This window comes from Lutra lutra, chromosome 17, assembly GCF_902655055.1.
Source record: "Lutra lutra chromosome 17, mLutLut1.2, whole genome shotgun sequence".
Classification (NCBI taxonomy): domain Eukaryota; kingdom Metazoa; phylum Chordata; class Mammalia; order Carnivora; family Mustelidae; genus Lutra; species Lutra lutra.
The window spans coordinates 50,948,150-50,963,855 of NC_062294.1; the positions used below are offsets into that span (position 1 = coordinate 50,948,150).

A 15,706-nucleotide genomic window follows, 5' to 3' on the forward strand; every position below is an offset into this window, starting at 1 on the left:
CTCGTACACAAGTACAGGAGTTGGTTTAAAAAAATAATAATTAAGTTTTCAAATCTTTTAAAACCTCCCAGAGTTCCTCCTGTATGACCAGGGAAGGGTATGTGTGAGAATATGCAAGTTCCTTCCTTCTCTATTAATTAATCCACAAATGAAGATGGAGAGAACAGAAACAGTGGCGTAACGAACCCGGGACCCAAACGGCTACCCACAACAGAACGAATCCAGGCAGCAAAGACCTCACTGCTCAGACGAGACCGGGGCCAGTGTGAGAACAAGCCTACCATGTGAGTGGGCGCCCAGCACCCCTGCAGGGGGCACAATGAAGAAACACCACACTGGTGATTCTCCCAGAGGCCCTCGTGCCATCCCCTTTGTCCAGATGTCAAGGATGCGGGCAGGAGGAGGCTCTCTTTACTCTCATTCCCAATTCAATAGGGTCGGGTTGGCTTAAAACCCAAGTGGTCCCAAACCAACAGATACCCCAGCAGAGGTCAAGGGCAGCTCCCACAGACACAATGCAGGACACAAAATTTGCTCTGATGTTTCAAAGGAAAACAAGACAGGAAGGTGACCAATGGACGCATCGTGTGGCTTCCTTGCAAACCGCCAAGTTGGGGGGTGGGGGAGTCAGCCCCACAGGAAGATGTGGAGCACAGCTGGGAGGAGCCAGCATTCCTGACAAGTGAGGCACCTTCTGACAGGGGCTTGGGTGCAACCCACGGAACAGGGTGTGGGATGGAGCTACCTGGGCTGGAGTGGCCTTGCCCTTAGTCAAAGTACGACCGACTGGGGAAACTGGTTTCTGTGAGCCAGCCAGAGGGAGTGGCTGTTAAAGGGCAGCCTGGCACTCTCCCTGCTGCCTGGAGCTGTGGACACCCCGGGGAGGGGGGTGTTATTACTGGAGCAAACATGATGCGTGTCCCTGCTGGGAACACCGTGGGCAGGCCCAGTCGCCACACCCCAGGAGAAAACACAGGAAGATGCGGCCAGACCACACAGACGGACATTACGGAGCTGAGGAAGGCCCAGAGACAAACCAGAAACATAGGCAGACCTTCCATGAAGAAAAGCTAAAAAGAGCATCACTCTTGACAACAGTCTGGACAGGAAAAAGGGCAGAGGGACATGGTGAAAATTACCTAGAAGCCCAGGGCAAGCAGGGGTGGAGGGAACACGGGAAGACAAGAACGGGCCCCAGAAGCCCTGGTTCCAGAAAACAAGGTTCCAATAGCAAGACCCCTTCAACCCTCTTGTTTCCAGAAAGGAGGATTTCAAAGGGAGAGGAGGTGAAGGGACTTGTCAGAAGCAGACAGCCCAGACACTCCCTCACCCCCGCCCACTCGGGGGGAGGACACCAGGACAGGGCAGAGAAAGGTCCTGCCCAAGGTCAGCGGGGGCCACCGCCCCTGTCCTCCTGCTACACAGCGGCTTGCTGGACAGCGCAGGCCAGTCTCCATCTAACACCTGGGGAAAGGGCACAAAGACCATCCAAGCAACTCCAAAGCCTTGATGGTGGCCAAGAATGATCCCAGAAGGCAGCCTTTTCATTGCAAAGCACTTCCCAAAGCAGGGAAGGACAGCACTCAAATCCGCCCTAGGAAGACCCTGGGCCAAGGATCGAGTCTCTTCATTCCAACACCTCCGGGAACCTGGGCTCAGCGACAATCTAGCACACAACGTTTTATAAAATGGGGGTGAATACTCAGAACTTTGTTTCCTGAGACAGACCTGGGAGAAACTGAGAAATACACAGTATAAAAACCAACAGCTGGTGACTTACGAAGGGAAACGGGAGACTGGAAGGGACAGAGACGGGGACACTCCAGTGACCAGTGTGCATTCTTGGCACCATCCGGCCATGCTGTGCTCTCAAGCTTCTCAGAGCCCCGGGCTGACCTCTGGTCACCCGCAGGGTCACCCCTCGGCTACTGCGGGAAACTCACAACTCGCCGCTCAATGTCCTGCATGAATACGGGATCTGTTTCAAGAGGAGAAAGAGGACAAAAAAAGACAAGACGACCAAACCCGCTGGGACCAGGGCAGAAATCCTGGGGGGCACAGACACGCCCCGCACAAAAGCAGTCTCCACAAACAGCAGCCTGGCTTCAGTGGTGCCACTTCCCAGACTGCCAGCAAAACCCATGTCAGAGTGGGATTAAACACCGAGGGAGCGCGCCTAATAGACTGTGACATAATCCCTCAAGAAAAGTGGGGGAAGCCCCGTCGCGCTAATCATTTCAATCTAGACCTGCCAAGCCCTCTTGAGACCAGCACACAGGAGAAAGCCTGCGGCATCAGTCGGAGCTGAGACGACCTTATTCCCAGAGCCTGGACTGGCAACTTCCCAGCAAGGCTGCCCTGGGGTTGGTCTGCCAGGGCCATTAGGGACGGGAAGCCAACCAAGCCGGGGGACTGCCTTGGAACTGGCACCCAGGAGGGAATGGGCAGAGGCCAACTACTTGCCGAGGGTCAGAGCTGTCTCGTGCCTCCTGACCAAAGCTTCCAGGGCATTTAAATTTCCATTCACAGAGCTGGTGAGAGCCAGCTCCTCCTCTTGGGTCAAAGACCAGATCTGGACTGCCCATTTGGCCACTCCATGGGGCACGTTAGAGTGCCGAATTCATCATACACCATGGGCTTGGTCAAAACAGAACTGGGTAAAGAAACCTCAGGATTCAAAGCAGGCAGGCCCTAGCCACCAGCCTACAGATCTGGGCATGGGGCTCCGTCCTGCCAGCTGAGTGACAACCAGCTCTGCTGGTTCCCTAGCAGCGCTCTTGGCACGATTAACTTAGCCTTGGTTTTCCCATCTGTGGAATGGGATAACTGTGGTACGTACAAGGATTTTTCAGGTTAAATGAAATAACATGGATAAAGCCCTTGACGTGAGCAAGGTACCAACTACCAGATGAAAAGCAGCTAATGGTTTCGAGAACCTGCTACCACGAGCATGCCTCTGCATGGATAACCCTGAACTGGCCCAGATGCTCACTGGAAAGCCTCTTCTCTGTGGAGTAGCTACAACTAGGGCCCCTTGGGGGCCACCGCTAACTGCTGGCCAGCCAGTTCCCACTTAACTTGGCCCCACCGCACATGCGCAGTCGTCTCCCGACATATCCCGCTGCTGAAACTGACAAACCAACATCTCCCCTTCCTCAGCTCTGATCTAGCTGGTAAGAGTAAGTAACCAAGAGGCTGACCCGGAAGGAAGGACACAGAGAGCGCTAAGCCCCAGGAGGAATGGCCAAAGGCCCCCTAAAAAAAAGGGCGCCTGGGTGGCTCAGTGGGTTAAGCCTCTGCCTTCAGCTTGGGTCATGGTCTCGGGGTCCTGGAATCGAGTCCCACATGGGGCTCTCTGCTCAGCGGGAAGCCCGATTCCCTCCCTCTCTCTCTGCCTGCCTCTCTGCCTGCTTGTGATCGCTCTCCCTCTCCCTGTCAAATAAATAAATAAATAAAATATTTAAAAAAAAAAAAAAAAACCAAAAAAAAAAAAACAAAGCTGCCCAACATGGAAATTCTCTAGACAAGAGATCTGGATGGAAGCTGCAAGGCGCCCGGGTTTGTGGCTCAATCTGGTTTACGAAATAAAAGGGGGGAGGGGAGTGCGCCAAAAAAAAAAAAAGGCGGAAACTCATGGGAACAGTGGCTATTACCTGAAGATCATGAGAGCCCTTGACAAGAGACGGCTAGGTTAACGTGAAGGTCAGGGTTATGCTCATTAACTGCCCAAGCGCTCAACAAATTGCCTGGGTAGGCTCTGAATGACCTATTAACTAGGGACAAAATTATAAAATTACAAGGAGGCTCTGCCTCTTCAAATGTCTAACGACAGGCCTAAACGCAGAAGTCCCCAAAGTCCCCAAATCTACGTGTGCGGCAGTTGTTTACTAGGAAGGAGTGAAGGCACAGAGCCTTTCCCTCCACTGACAAGGAGGTGGGACAGCCCCGGGGGTGGGGAAGAACCTCACTGAGGGATTTTCAGAGGCAGGAAATTCTTGAAATAAGCCTCTGAGTCTTGCACATGTTTTTCAGTGTCCTTACTAGGTTCATCAACCAGAAATCAAGAGCAAATGGGCTCTGTGTCTCCGTTTCCCTCAACATTCTCAGGTGGGGTCACAGGAGACTGTGACATCACACCACTTTCATGGTAACATGCTCCCATCACAGACAGCACCCCACCCGAACAGACAAGCACAAACCAAGCAGGGGAGAAGAGAAGCCCGACAACCACCAGCACCCCGAGCCCCCACTTCAACAACGTGAGCAGAAGGGCCTGCCCGGGGTTGGGATTCAGCCAGGAACACACCTACCGCCATAACAGAGAAATGTGAACCAGATCTGGGTATTTCAGACATTGAGTAATTACTGTTAATCTTGTTAGAGAGGATCACGGTTTTGTGGCTCTATTTTACAAAAGATCTTTAAGCTAGAAATAAGCGCTGAAGAGTCTGCAGGTGGGATGAAGTGAAATCTGGGATCTGCTTTAAAATACCCAGGGCAGATGGAGGATGTAGGGAGACGAAGCAGAATTGGCAAAATGTACGTAACTGTTGAAACTGGGTGGGTGATGGCCCTTCTCCTCTCATGAAAATGCCAGAAAACTTCCATAGTAAGTTTAAAAAAAAAAAAGAAGGAAAGAAAGAAAAACGATGGCGTAGGTGGGGACAACCTCAGCAAGGTGAGGAGAGGCTGTCAAGGAAGGCAGAGAGCTGGAGTCTGGGGTCAGGGAAAAGCGGGTGGGGGGAGGCTTCTTCACTCCTCAAGTCCTTACCTCTTGCCCTGATTTCTGCAATGATAAAACCTGCCTGGATACGTGAGGGTCTTAGACACCAAAAGCAGTAGGAAGTATTCATTATGAACATTCTGTGTTAGCAACCTCCAAGCCAGGCCCCATACTACTGAGCTCCCTTCTACTTGTCTCACACCAAGGCTCAGTAACAAACCTACATGGGTCGTCCGTCCATCCCGTTTTACAGAGAGGCTGGAAGAGAAGAAATCTCCCTATAGGGTCAAGACAGGAAGAAACGAAACTGGACCAAGTCCTGGGCTCTCCGACTCCAGGCCGAACTCAGAACCTCTACCTTTGAGATAATTAGAAATTATCTGAAAGAGAATAATTAATTCAATGGGCCAACCAACAAAATTTCTGCCCTGAAATTCGTAACTAGGCTGGCAAAAATAAGACAGATGCACAGAAAATGGATTAAATGAAACAGAATCCCAAGAAAGGCCAAAATGAAGTATTAAGACACTGGGCGAGGTCCTTAACACCCTTGCGTCCGGGGGAGTTTCAACTGCGAAGTGAGAGGCGCCTGGGTGGCTCAGTCCGTTGGGCAGCTGACCTCTGCCCGGGTCACGACCCTGGGATTGAGCCCCGGATCAGGCTCCCTGTGCAGCAGGGAGTCTGCTTCTCCCTCTCCCTCTGCCTCTCTCTCTCTCATGTAAATAAAGACAATATTAAAAAAAAAAAAAAAAAAAAAAAAAAACCCTGCCAAGTGAAGGCAAAGACAGAACCTCTGAAACAGATGAATCCTCAGGGGAAGAATTCCCTGAGACCATGTGACTCAAGTGCTTAGCACTACCCTGGCCCAGAATAAGTCTTTAGGAGGAAAACCTCTATTTTCCCTCTATTAGGAGGAAAAACTGCTATGTGAAGACACGAGGCAAATACAGTCCTTCCAACATCAAATAAAGGGAACTGGGACATTCAGAACTCTGACCAAAGCCTTTGGATAGTTCAGGGAATGAGGACACAGAAAGGTCCAAGGAATCCTAGCCAAAACCCAAGTAAAGGGGCTTCTCTCCAGAAGGACAGAAAGCAAGGGGAATCCCAGAGAAGGAAATTCCCGAATCGTCCAACACCAGAAGGAATGCTTCATCCCAAAGGGTGCGGCGTCCATACTGGGGCCGGTCCAAGCACACAAACCCTCTTGGAGCATTTCTGCAGAGCTTCAAACCCACCGAGAAAAAACCTGGCCTGCCGGAGGAGTCTCACCGAACCAAGGGGCATTTCCTTTGCCTGAGCAGCTCCACTCCGCTCCCACTCAACGCGGCTCCTGTTCCTGATAAAGATCTCTCTCTGATCCAAGCTCCCCCAGTCAGATAAATCTCTGAAATTGGCTTCTCGGTAACATTTTCCTTTTTTTTTTTTTTAAGATTTCATTTATTTATTTGACAGAAAGAGAGACAGCGAGAGAGGGAACACAAGCAGGGGGAGTGGGAGAAGGAGAAACAGGCTCCCCGCCGAGCAGGGAGCCCGATGCGGGGCTCGATCCCAAGACTCTGTGATCAGGACCTGAGCCGAAGGCAGATGCTTAATGACTGAGCCACCCAGGCGCCCCACAACAGTTTCCTAACCACCTTCTCACGCCAGCCGTACTTTAGACTGCTTACAGCTGGAAAGATGCTGCTGCTCATCCAAAGATGCCTGATTTTTTTTTTTTTTTTAAAGGAGGGCTGATATTTATTATTCCAGAAAGGAAAATCAAATCACTGAACTTGGGAACCAAGACTCTTCCTTGTCTGTAACTTTTTCTGGAGAAATGTTTGGTTCCACTCAACATACGTTCGACTAAGACAAAGGATTCGTATTTTCAACTCAAAAGAAGCTGGGCCTCGGATGACTAAGACTCCGTGTTCACACACCGCTCAAGAGCTGAAGGAGAACTGCAATTACCCATAAGCAAAGCTTTGTGAACTTCCAGGCAACTGTGGGCTCCTGGAGGGCACGGCAGAGTGTGGCAGTCACCTGACTTTCCAAGGGCGCAGCACAGGGCCAGGCACAGACTGGCTGGGCCCCTGTGACGTACTCCACACAAACGCAGCAGCAACCTCAGCCCTGCACACCCTCGTGGCCAGCTGCATCAACACGGACACTGGGCAGTAACCTGGATCACTGTAAAACTCTAAGGAGGTGATGGAGGTCTTGGCTTTAATGGAAAACTCATTTGCTGAGTGTTTCTCGAGGGCCCCAAGAGGCCAGAGGGGGACAAAAGCCCACACGTGAACGTGGCCAGCAGTCGGCACCCCCCAGGGAGGGGGCCCACCTCCATTCCCAAGAAGCTAGGGGTCCCTGGGGCTGCTCTGGTGTGCCCCGCAATGGCAGGGAGGGCCTGGAATCACAAGGAAACCTAAACCCTCGTGTCTGTTAGGAAAATGAGGAGAGCAATAACCCAAGCCACCTGCAAAGGACACTGAGCCAAGTGTCACTCATGTCTGCCCCGGCTCCCCGGGGTCGGGCCCTAAGAGGGATGTGTCAGCTGTGATCAGCTTCCACACTAGCTTCAAGAAGTTTCCGGCTACTTCTAATAAATGAAAATCCCTTAATTTTAAGATTCGAAAGGCCAGGCTCGGGGCCTCTACGGGCAGTGGAAGGAGTGGAACACAGGGCAGACAGAGCTATACCGGGTCACGGAGGGACAGCACAACTCTCTCTCTCTCTCTGAGCATGCTTTTTTTTTTTTTTTTTTTTTTAAATAACTTAAAGTAAGCTCTACACCCAAGGTGGGGCTCGAACTGAACACCCCGAGAGCAAGAGATGCATGCTCTACTGACTAGGCCAGCAAGTCGGGACCAACTTTAAAGCAAGTACCTGTATTCCCTGCCATGCTTTCCCACCACCTCCGCCACAACAGAAATCACGGCAGCTGCTGGGTGGGTAGGTAGGCGCCACAGCAGAGGGTGGGAGCAACCTTCTCTCTAAAGGGCCAAAGAGGGCGCCTGGGTGGCTCAGTGGGTTGAGCCGCTGCCTTCGGCTCGGGTCATGATCTCAGAGTCCTGGGATCGAGCCCCGCATCGGGCTCTCTGCTCGGCGGGGAGCCTGCTTCCTCCTCTCTCTCTGCCTGCCTCTCTGCCTGCTTGTGATCTCTCGGTCAAATAAATAAATAAAATCTTTAAAAAAAAAAAAAAATAAAAATAAATAAAGGGCCAAAGAGTATCTACTGTAGGCTGTGAGGGCCACAGTCTCTGTCCCAACAACTCAACGCTGCTGTTCAACACAAAAGCAGCCACAGACCATATAAATCAATGGGCGTGGCTGTGTTCCAATAAAACTTTACTCCGGATTAAAAAAAAAAAAGCCAGGTGGGCAGGCTTTGATGGGAGAGCCACACATTCTCCACCCCTGTCCTATCAGAAGTGACTTTTAAACTTTGACCTTGACCCGCATCTCCTCCTTTACATTCCTCTCAAACAAGTCTTCAGAACGTTTCAGGATTTAAAACTCCACCGCACTCCGCTTTTTTCTATCCTCTCTCATTTCTTTGTGTCTCAAATGCAGGAGACAAATCAATAAATGGGACTTTGTATCCGACTAACAGCTGCACACCGCAATTTGAAAATGTCAGCTCCAGGACAGCATTTGGGTAGAGAGCTGGGGTCTGGGTACAGGCCGCCCAGAGTTCTAACTCTGTCATCACACCCCCTAGCTCTGTGACTTTGGATAAGTGACTTCATTTCTGTTTCCAATTCTCATTCTCAGCGTAGGGCTGGGGCTGAGCTATCACACCGGAAGCACTCTGAAGGTCCCTGGCAGGTCATCCCTGCCCTTCTTATGACAAGAGACCCTGTCACATCTTTGAGAAGACTAAGTCAATGACTCACGAGTACCATGTCCACGCTGTCCACCGCTCCCCATCACCCGTCTTCCAGAAGGGGACCGCCCCAGCTTAGAGGAAATAAATGGAACCCATGACCTTCTAAGCTTTATGCTTCCGGAGTTCATGGCTTCTGGGACCACTCGACAGGGACGAGGGAATCCGGTGCTCAGCAAACTGGTGCATCAGCCTGTGACCCAGCCACTCAGCCTCACCCTGCAGTTCATTTTTAAGGCACTTTCTTCTCAGGTGGGTACCGACAGCTGCCACAGGGGCAGCAAACCCCCGACTCTGACCGTGGCCAGAAGTTGCAGGCGTCAGACATGGGAAGGAAATCCGAGGCCTTCTACAGGCAGTAACAACCTTTGCCCAAATCTAAATAAAGTCCACAGGAGAGAAGAGCACGCTGCACACTCTGAAAACTTTTCTGCTCCAAGAAAAGCATGGGACAAGCCTGACTGCTGAATGAACAAAACCTTGACTGACTCAGCCCAATTACGGAGGGGCAGGGGAATCGTGGAGGTGGGACTAGGCCTTGTTGGCTTCTGGAGACTCTAAAGAGCGACGGTCAAGGACTAAGATTAAGGGGATGTGACCAGTGAGCAGTGGGTTAGGTGCTACAGCCCTGCGCTCTCAGCTCTCAGGAGGCCTACCACGGTCGAAGCATGACTCCGGATCCTAACTGCCAAAGACAACACGGGAAGGTCGTCAGCATAAAGCTCAAGATACCAGGCTGTTCCGGTATCTGTAATAAGGGTGTTGAGAAAGCAAGACATGCCTTAAGATGGTTTCCACAAAGTTTCCACCTCTATCTGCTCCCTGCAATGAAATAAACTGGCCAGAAACCTGAGCTGGAAGATAAACCGACTTCCCTCAAAAACACAGATGTTATGCTTGCTTCTGTTTACACACCAGACTATAAATTCTTAGGTTTTGTTTTTTTTTTTTCCCTTTAGCAGGGACAGCAAAAAGCTAAAGAAACCAAGATTCGCGGAATGCCAGGCATTGTGCGGGCCTCCCGTATATGCCCACTTGACTGCAATGACCCTGAGAAACGGCCGTTATCCTTAGTGCCCACTGCAGGGAGAGCCAGGCCTGAACACAACCTTATCTGTCTCCAAAGGCCACACTGTTCCTTCCTATCCTGTTGCCACCTCCCGCGTTCAGATGTCACCACTCGCCTTACAAATAGGAGCTGAGTCACCAATTCACACAGATACGAATGCACCAAAATAAATAAATACACACGGAGGAAAAAAAAAGTACGAGACAGATTCTCTATTCTGAGCAATTTCGCCAAGAGACACAAACTACGCTCCCAGAAAATGTCCTGTACTGGAATAAAAAATTATTCCAACAGCAGGATGTGACTGGGTTTACACGAACCGAGGGCCCGTTGTCTTCATTTTGTCATCAACTGATTGAGGCAGAAATGTAAAAACTGCCCGCGTAGGCTCCTATCATTGCTAAGAAACCCTGCGCCCTTTTTCCAGGACCGCCATCTTCGGCAACCATCAGAGCAAAATCGTTGCGCCACAAAGATGTGGCTGATAAATTTGGAAAGCCCAATCCGGGAAAATCTCGCTCCCCACGGACAGTCCCGGTTTTACTTTGGGCTTAACCAAATGAACTTTAGAGGCCCACCCAAACAGGCAGCTTTTTCACTCTTTCCAGTTGGTTTTAATCATGAAACCAGCCTCAAATCATTGATTCTGACAAGACTCCCATCACCGATGAGCAGACGGCTCCCGCAGAGGCTTTAATCAACTTCCTAAATGCCAACTACCAGGAACCCCAGAAACCAGCCTTTCGTCTCCCACGGTGGCAGGAGTGTTGTTGCCAAGGTACAGGCAACCACCTTGCTCGCTTACAAACGCAGCCACTCACTCACTGTTTGCTCTGAATGACTCTGTCACTCAACTTCCTACCCCGGGTCAGAACCCGCTGTTCTGGTACTAGACAATTTTGTCCACGGGGACCAAAAAGCAGAATATAGTTTGACCTAGAGCTATCCACAGAGACTGGGAAATAATTAGCGATCTTCACTGTACAAGTATTTGCCGTAACTGGATCTGGCTTCTAGAAGATGGTTTTAGGGACTTAAAAGCCACAAAAACCTAGCGGAGGGGAACAGCAAATAAGGCCACCCTGAGACATCCATCTCTCCCCTACTGGGGCAGGGAAAAGATCTAAGAGAAAGAAGCAGAAGTGGAGGCATTATTTACGGATAAACTACTAAGTCAGCCCAATATGGAATTGTCTACATTCAACTGGATGGACACAAACTCAAAGTCAACCATTCAGCTCTAAAGGGCCAGGTAGGCCAACGGCTAGGAAAGCCTTTGTTTCCACAGGTGCATAACAGTTCCCCCTTGGGATCAACCTTCCTGGCCGAGCAAAAGCCACAGGGTTGTCCTTCTAGCAGAGCTCACTATACTTAAAAATCTTGGCTTGTCGAGAATCAAAAACTTAACCTTCCGAGCAAATCGAAACCCAATCTGGAAGATAGAGGACAGTATGTGAATCAGAAAGCCCTGTGGGGGAATCTTCCAAGAAGATTCTCTTTCCAAGAACGAATTTGAGGAGTAAAAAATGAAGGGGTTTTAGGACCAGAATATCCCTATTTTCATGGTCACAATTGGTTGTATTTCTACTGGGATATTTTAATTTGCTTTCCCATTAAGCCTCTCCCCAGAGAATGTAACAATTTTAAAGATTTCAAGTGTCTAAGAGGTGCTGTTAAATCAGGGATTCTGAGTGACACCCTTTTTTCTTTCCCTTTCTTTGCAACATCCATTAATTTGAATTTTAACTAGTACTGGTACATCAGTTTAGGGGGAAAAAAAAGGCAGTACTGTGACATTTCAAAAACAAAGACTATCGAAGTACAGTCTGACATAATTACTGGGACTTCTTGGTTTTCATGAGGAGAGTCCTTTGAAAACGAAAAAAACAATAAACCCTTGTGTTGATATGCCTGAGTACTCTCTAAATGTTTGGGGAAATACTTTTAAGTTCAATGAACGACTGCTAAAATTTTCACTTACAAAAGAAGTAAAGTTAAACAAGCATCCTCCGACAACTTAGTCGCCCTCGAAACTTGGAAGGTTCCTCTGTTAGCATCCAGTTTCTGCACTTGGCTCCTGGAGGAGGAATTTCACCAAGGAGGGAAAACTTCAGATAAATGCAGTCCATTTTCGGCTGACCCTGTGCACTTGATAGTGTGTTCAGTTTGTGCTTCAGACATTTTTTTTTTTTTTTGCAGGATACTGTACTGTGTGGACGCTTCTTCCTCCCACGACTGGTTTTACATACCTAAGATCACCACTTCACAGCAGTTAGGTTGTGAGGATATGGAGAGAAAGAATAAAACCAGTGGCCCCACTTAATTGCAGTTTACGGTTCCTCATCCCAACTTAAGTGAACTTTTTTTTTTTCTCCTAAGAATGGGGGAAAAAAAAAAAAAGGAAACAGGATCTTTCGGAGGGGAAAATTGGGCTGTGTGTTAACAAAAAGTTTTCACTACCGAAGTACATCAGGGACCCAAAGTGGGCAAGATGGAAAATGGAACTTCAACGTGTTTTGTCTTTTAACGGAAGAACTTATGCTTGTAAAACACATCAGAAGTAGTGTTTGGTTCTGCAAGTCATTTCTGTTGCTGTTTTTATCTTGTATGTGTTGGGGGGGGCAGGGGGCTGGAGGAAGTGTTCTCTCCACCATGACTGGGCGTGTTTGCATCAACTTTTCACGGTCAGGCATGTGCTTTCGAACAAAGGAACAGTGGAGACAGAGAGAGGAGACTGGGGCTTGACACGCGTTACAGATTTGGTGCTTAAACAGTACTTACAAATGACTTGCTTAATTTAAACGTCCATCACCATAAGAGACATTGGAGTAAAAGAAGCAAATTGGATCTACTTGAACCACAATCTTTGGGGGGGGGGAGGGGAGGGAGAACCTTAACTCGAATGCAAATATCATAAACCAAATTCAGTTAACCTCGTCTCCTACAAATGGACCTGAAGTATCCACTTTCTTCAAAGATGAAGGCTGGAGACAAAGCAATGGACTGAAATGGAGAGAGGGATACCAAGGGCTTGAAAACATGGGCCTTTTACATTAAGTTTTTGTCACGTTACAGTAACGCTTTTTTTTCCTTTGAGAAAACTGTGTACGACAAATTTAAAAAACTAAAGATCAAAAGGATGTGCAAGTCTTAAAGGGTTCAACTGGGTTTAGAATCCTGATTTGAACATATAAATCCACTCAAGCATCACTCTGGTCTAAAGGCAGGAGGAAGGCAGGCAGGAAAGGGACAAAAAGAGGGAGATAATTGAATTACTCAATAAAAGAGGCTACTTACCATCCCAACCCATTGTAAGACATACACTTCTGACATAAGAGAACTCCTTAGAGGTCGAATAAAGCGTGTAAGCACCTTTGAGTAATGCACCTGCCCCCAAGAGAGGGCCCGGAAGCCCAACGTGGGCTTAGCGCACAGACCTTTGCTAATCTGTTTATTTCCTTGAACTGGAAGCAGGCTGCGATGGGCTGCGATTCCCAGGACGATACATTTAATTAGAACAAAACAGAAAACAAAAAAAAAAATTTTGTAAAAGCTCACCAAACTGCTGCACTTGTGTCTCTGAATGTGGGTGGCATTTCTTTTAAAAGGCAAAGTATGGTCTGTGAAGGAGAAAGGGAAAAGGGGAGGTGGAAGTGGGGAGAAGGGGCCGTGGTACCTGGCAAGGAAGCCCTAGCTGAGACCCCTATCTAGGGGAAGGTCCTGAAAGCGACTCCCCAGCCCGGGCTGCTGTGGGGCAGCCATCTGTCCAGCGCGATCTCTTCCCCTCCCCACCCCCACTCCTCCTCAGACTGCCTTTCCTACCGGTGGAAAACCTCCTTCCATTTCCAAATCCACTCTCTAGACACCTCTTCCCCTATCCCACCAGGAAAGGGAGGGCAAACCCTGCACCCCAACCCCCTGGAGCAAGGGAGACCGAGGCCCCAATCTTGCCCTGAAATGCGCCGGGCTGGCGCCTTTATCAGCCTCCAAAAAAGGGCGTGGGACAAACCCATTTCGCACTTAATAAAGGGGAAGGGGGGGGGCGCTCCCTTTCACCCCCTGCCAAAGCACAAAAAAACCTCGTTTTCTCTCCCGGAAGGGATGGCGCCCCATTTTAGCCCGAAAGAGGAGGGAACCCCATGAGAAAGAAGAGACCAACTTCCTCTCCCCTCCAAGGTAGGGAAACCAAACCTCCATCATCCCCCCCCACCAACCCCGCCAAAAACGCAGCACCTACCTACGAAAAACGAGAGGACCCCTGCCTTTAAGAAAAACACGGGGAAGGGGCTTCTCCCCAAAGGGGGCAGGGGCTTCCATCAAGGGGGCTAGAGATCCGCCCCCCCCCCAATTTTGCTCTCTAGGATATAGCTAGGAAACACCTCCCGCCAAAAAAAAGTGCGAGTGCCCCCACCCAAAGCACCCCTCCAAAAGGATGGGGAGAAAACTGAACGAACCCCCACTTTCTGCCTAAGAAAACTAGGGTACCTCTCCAAGTAGGGCAGGGCACACCTCCCGCAAGAGAAAGGATACTGCCAGGGACTGGGAGACCCCAACTCCAAACCCCTAAGAGCGGGGCTACTGCTCGAGATCCCCCCACCCCCCGCCAAAAGGGTCCGGGAGCCCCTCCCCCATCCCCTTCCCCGAAGCCAGGCGACGGGCAGGCTGGCCCATGGCTGCCAGCTCCGGGAGCTGGGGCAGCCAGGACCCCCGTGAGCCTTCGCAGCCCCCCCCCAGCGCCCCCTCCCCAGGGCGGGCGGGCGGGCGCGGGGGTCCGGGGGGCGCCTCCTCACCTTCCCCTCAGCATGGCGCCCAAAAAAGACAGAGCGAGAGCGAGGGAGAGCGGGCGAGCGCCGCGAGGGGGGGGAAACGCATGAGGCCAGGAGAGAAAGCAAGCGAGAAAGAGCGAGCGAGCGAGAGACACCCACCGACCCCGCCCTTCCTCCTCCTCCTCCTCCTCCACGGCCCGGCCCAACATGGCGGCCGCCCCCCTTCCTCCTCCTCCTCTTCCTCCCCCCGGGGACGCTGCCCCGGCCGGGCCGGGGGCCTGACCTGTCGTCAGGGAGCGGGAGGCGGTGGTGGAGGAGGTGCGGGGTGGCCGGGCAGGCGTCGGGGGAACACGGAGGAGGCGAAGGCGTTGATGGCGGCGGCGGCGATGGCGGCTGCGGCGACTCTGATGGTGGCGGCGGGGGGGTCCCGGGCGCGGCCTCCATAGTTCCTTTGGGGGGGAGGGGATGTTAATGCACGAAAAAGGACTGCTTGGGCGTGGCGGGAGGGGCACACTTCAGCTCTGAGGGCTCCTGGTAGGAATGGGTATATATTTTTTCGGTTTCGGAATCACCTCTGCGCCGACCTCCGCGTAGGCCGCGCGGCCTAGGCCTCGGCGGGCCGCTCGCCGCTTTTCTCCGCAGCCCGCCCCTGGGGTCACTCGCTCACGGGCGCGGGGCCCTCATCGGGGCGAGAGCCCCCACACACACCTCCCCCGCGGGCCCGGAGGTGGGGGGCCCGGGGGACACGGACACTGGTGGGTGGTTGGGTGTAATTAGCGCGGGCCGCGCGCGATGGAGCAAGCGAGGGGGGAGGGGAGAAGAGGAGAGCGAGCGAGGGGGGTTAAAAAAAAGGATTTTAGGGAGAGAGGAAACGGGCCGCGGAGACGGGCCGACTGTCTGTCTGTCTGCCCGCCCTAGGTGCCCCGGCTGCTCGGCCCCCGCCGCAGTCAGAAATTCACACAAAATGGCGGCTCGGCCTAGAGGAGCCGAAAGGCTGAGGCGGGAGGAAGGGCGAGGTGGGAGGGGGAACTGGGAGGCGGAGGCCGCGTCACGTGGAGGAGAGGGGCACAGGCCCTCTCCCGAAGGCCGGCGGAAAGAGCCGAAAGCCGCTGAGCGGGAGACGCGGGGGGGGGGGGGTGGAGCGGAAAGAGCCGAAGTGGCGATGGGGGTGTGGCCAAAGGATGTATGGAAAGTCGCGGAGGCCGGAGATAGCCGAAGTGGACGAGGACCGGGTTTGGGCGGGGGAGAAAAACAAGGAACTGAGACGATCCGGAAGGAGC

At 51.5% G+C, this 15,706-nt stretch overlaps 1 protein-coding gene across 10 annotated transcripts in view; it reads right to left on the minus strand.

Moving 5' to 3' along the window:
• The window catches only part of ZC3H4 (zinc finger CCCH-type containing 4), a 42,054-nt gene extending 26,706 nt beyond the window's left edge, over positions 1-15,348 (minus strand). For 2 of the 10 annotated variants that reach the window (XM_047709924.1, XM_047709914.1), the window contains exon 1: positions 14,451-14,575. In XM_047709924.1, the coding sequence (XP_047565880.1) occupies positions 14,451-14,464 (14 nt within the window). In that variant the 5' untranslated portion in view covers positions 14,465-14,575. Of the gene's footprint in view, positions 1-11,641; positions 11,738-12,957; positions 13,146-13,218; positions 13,281-14,450; positions 14,688-14,709 lie in introns of those variants that run through there. The other 8 variants (XM_047709918.1, XM_047709917.1, XM_047709916.1 and 5 more) reach the window with 8 other exon arrangements.
• Positions 15,349-15,706: the final 358 nt, after the last annotated feature.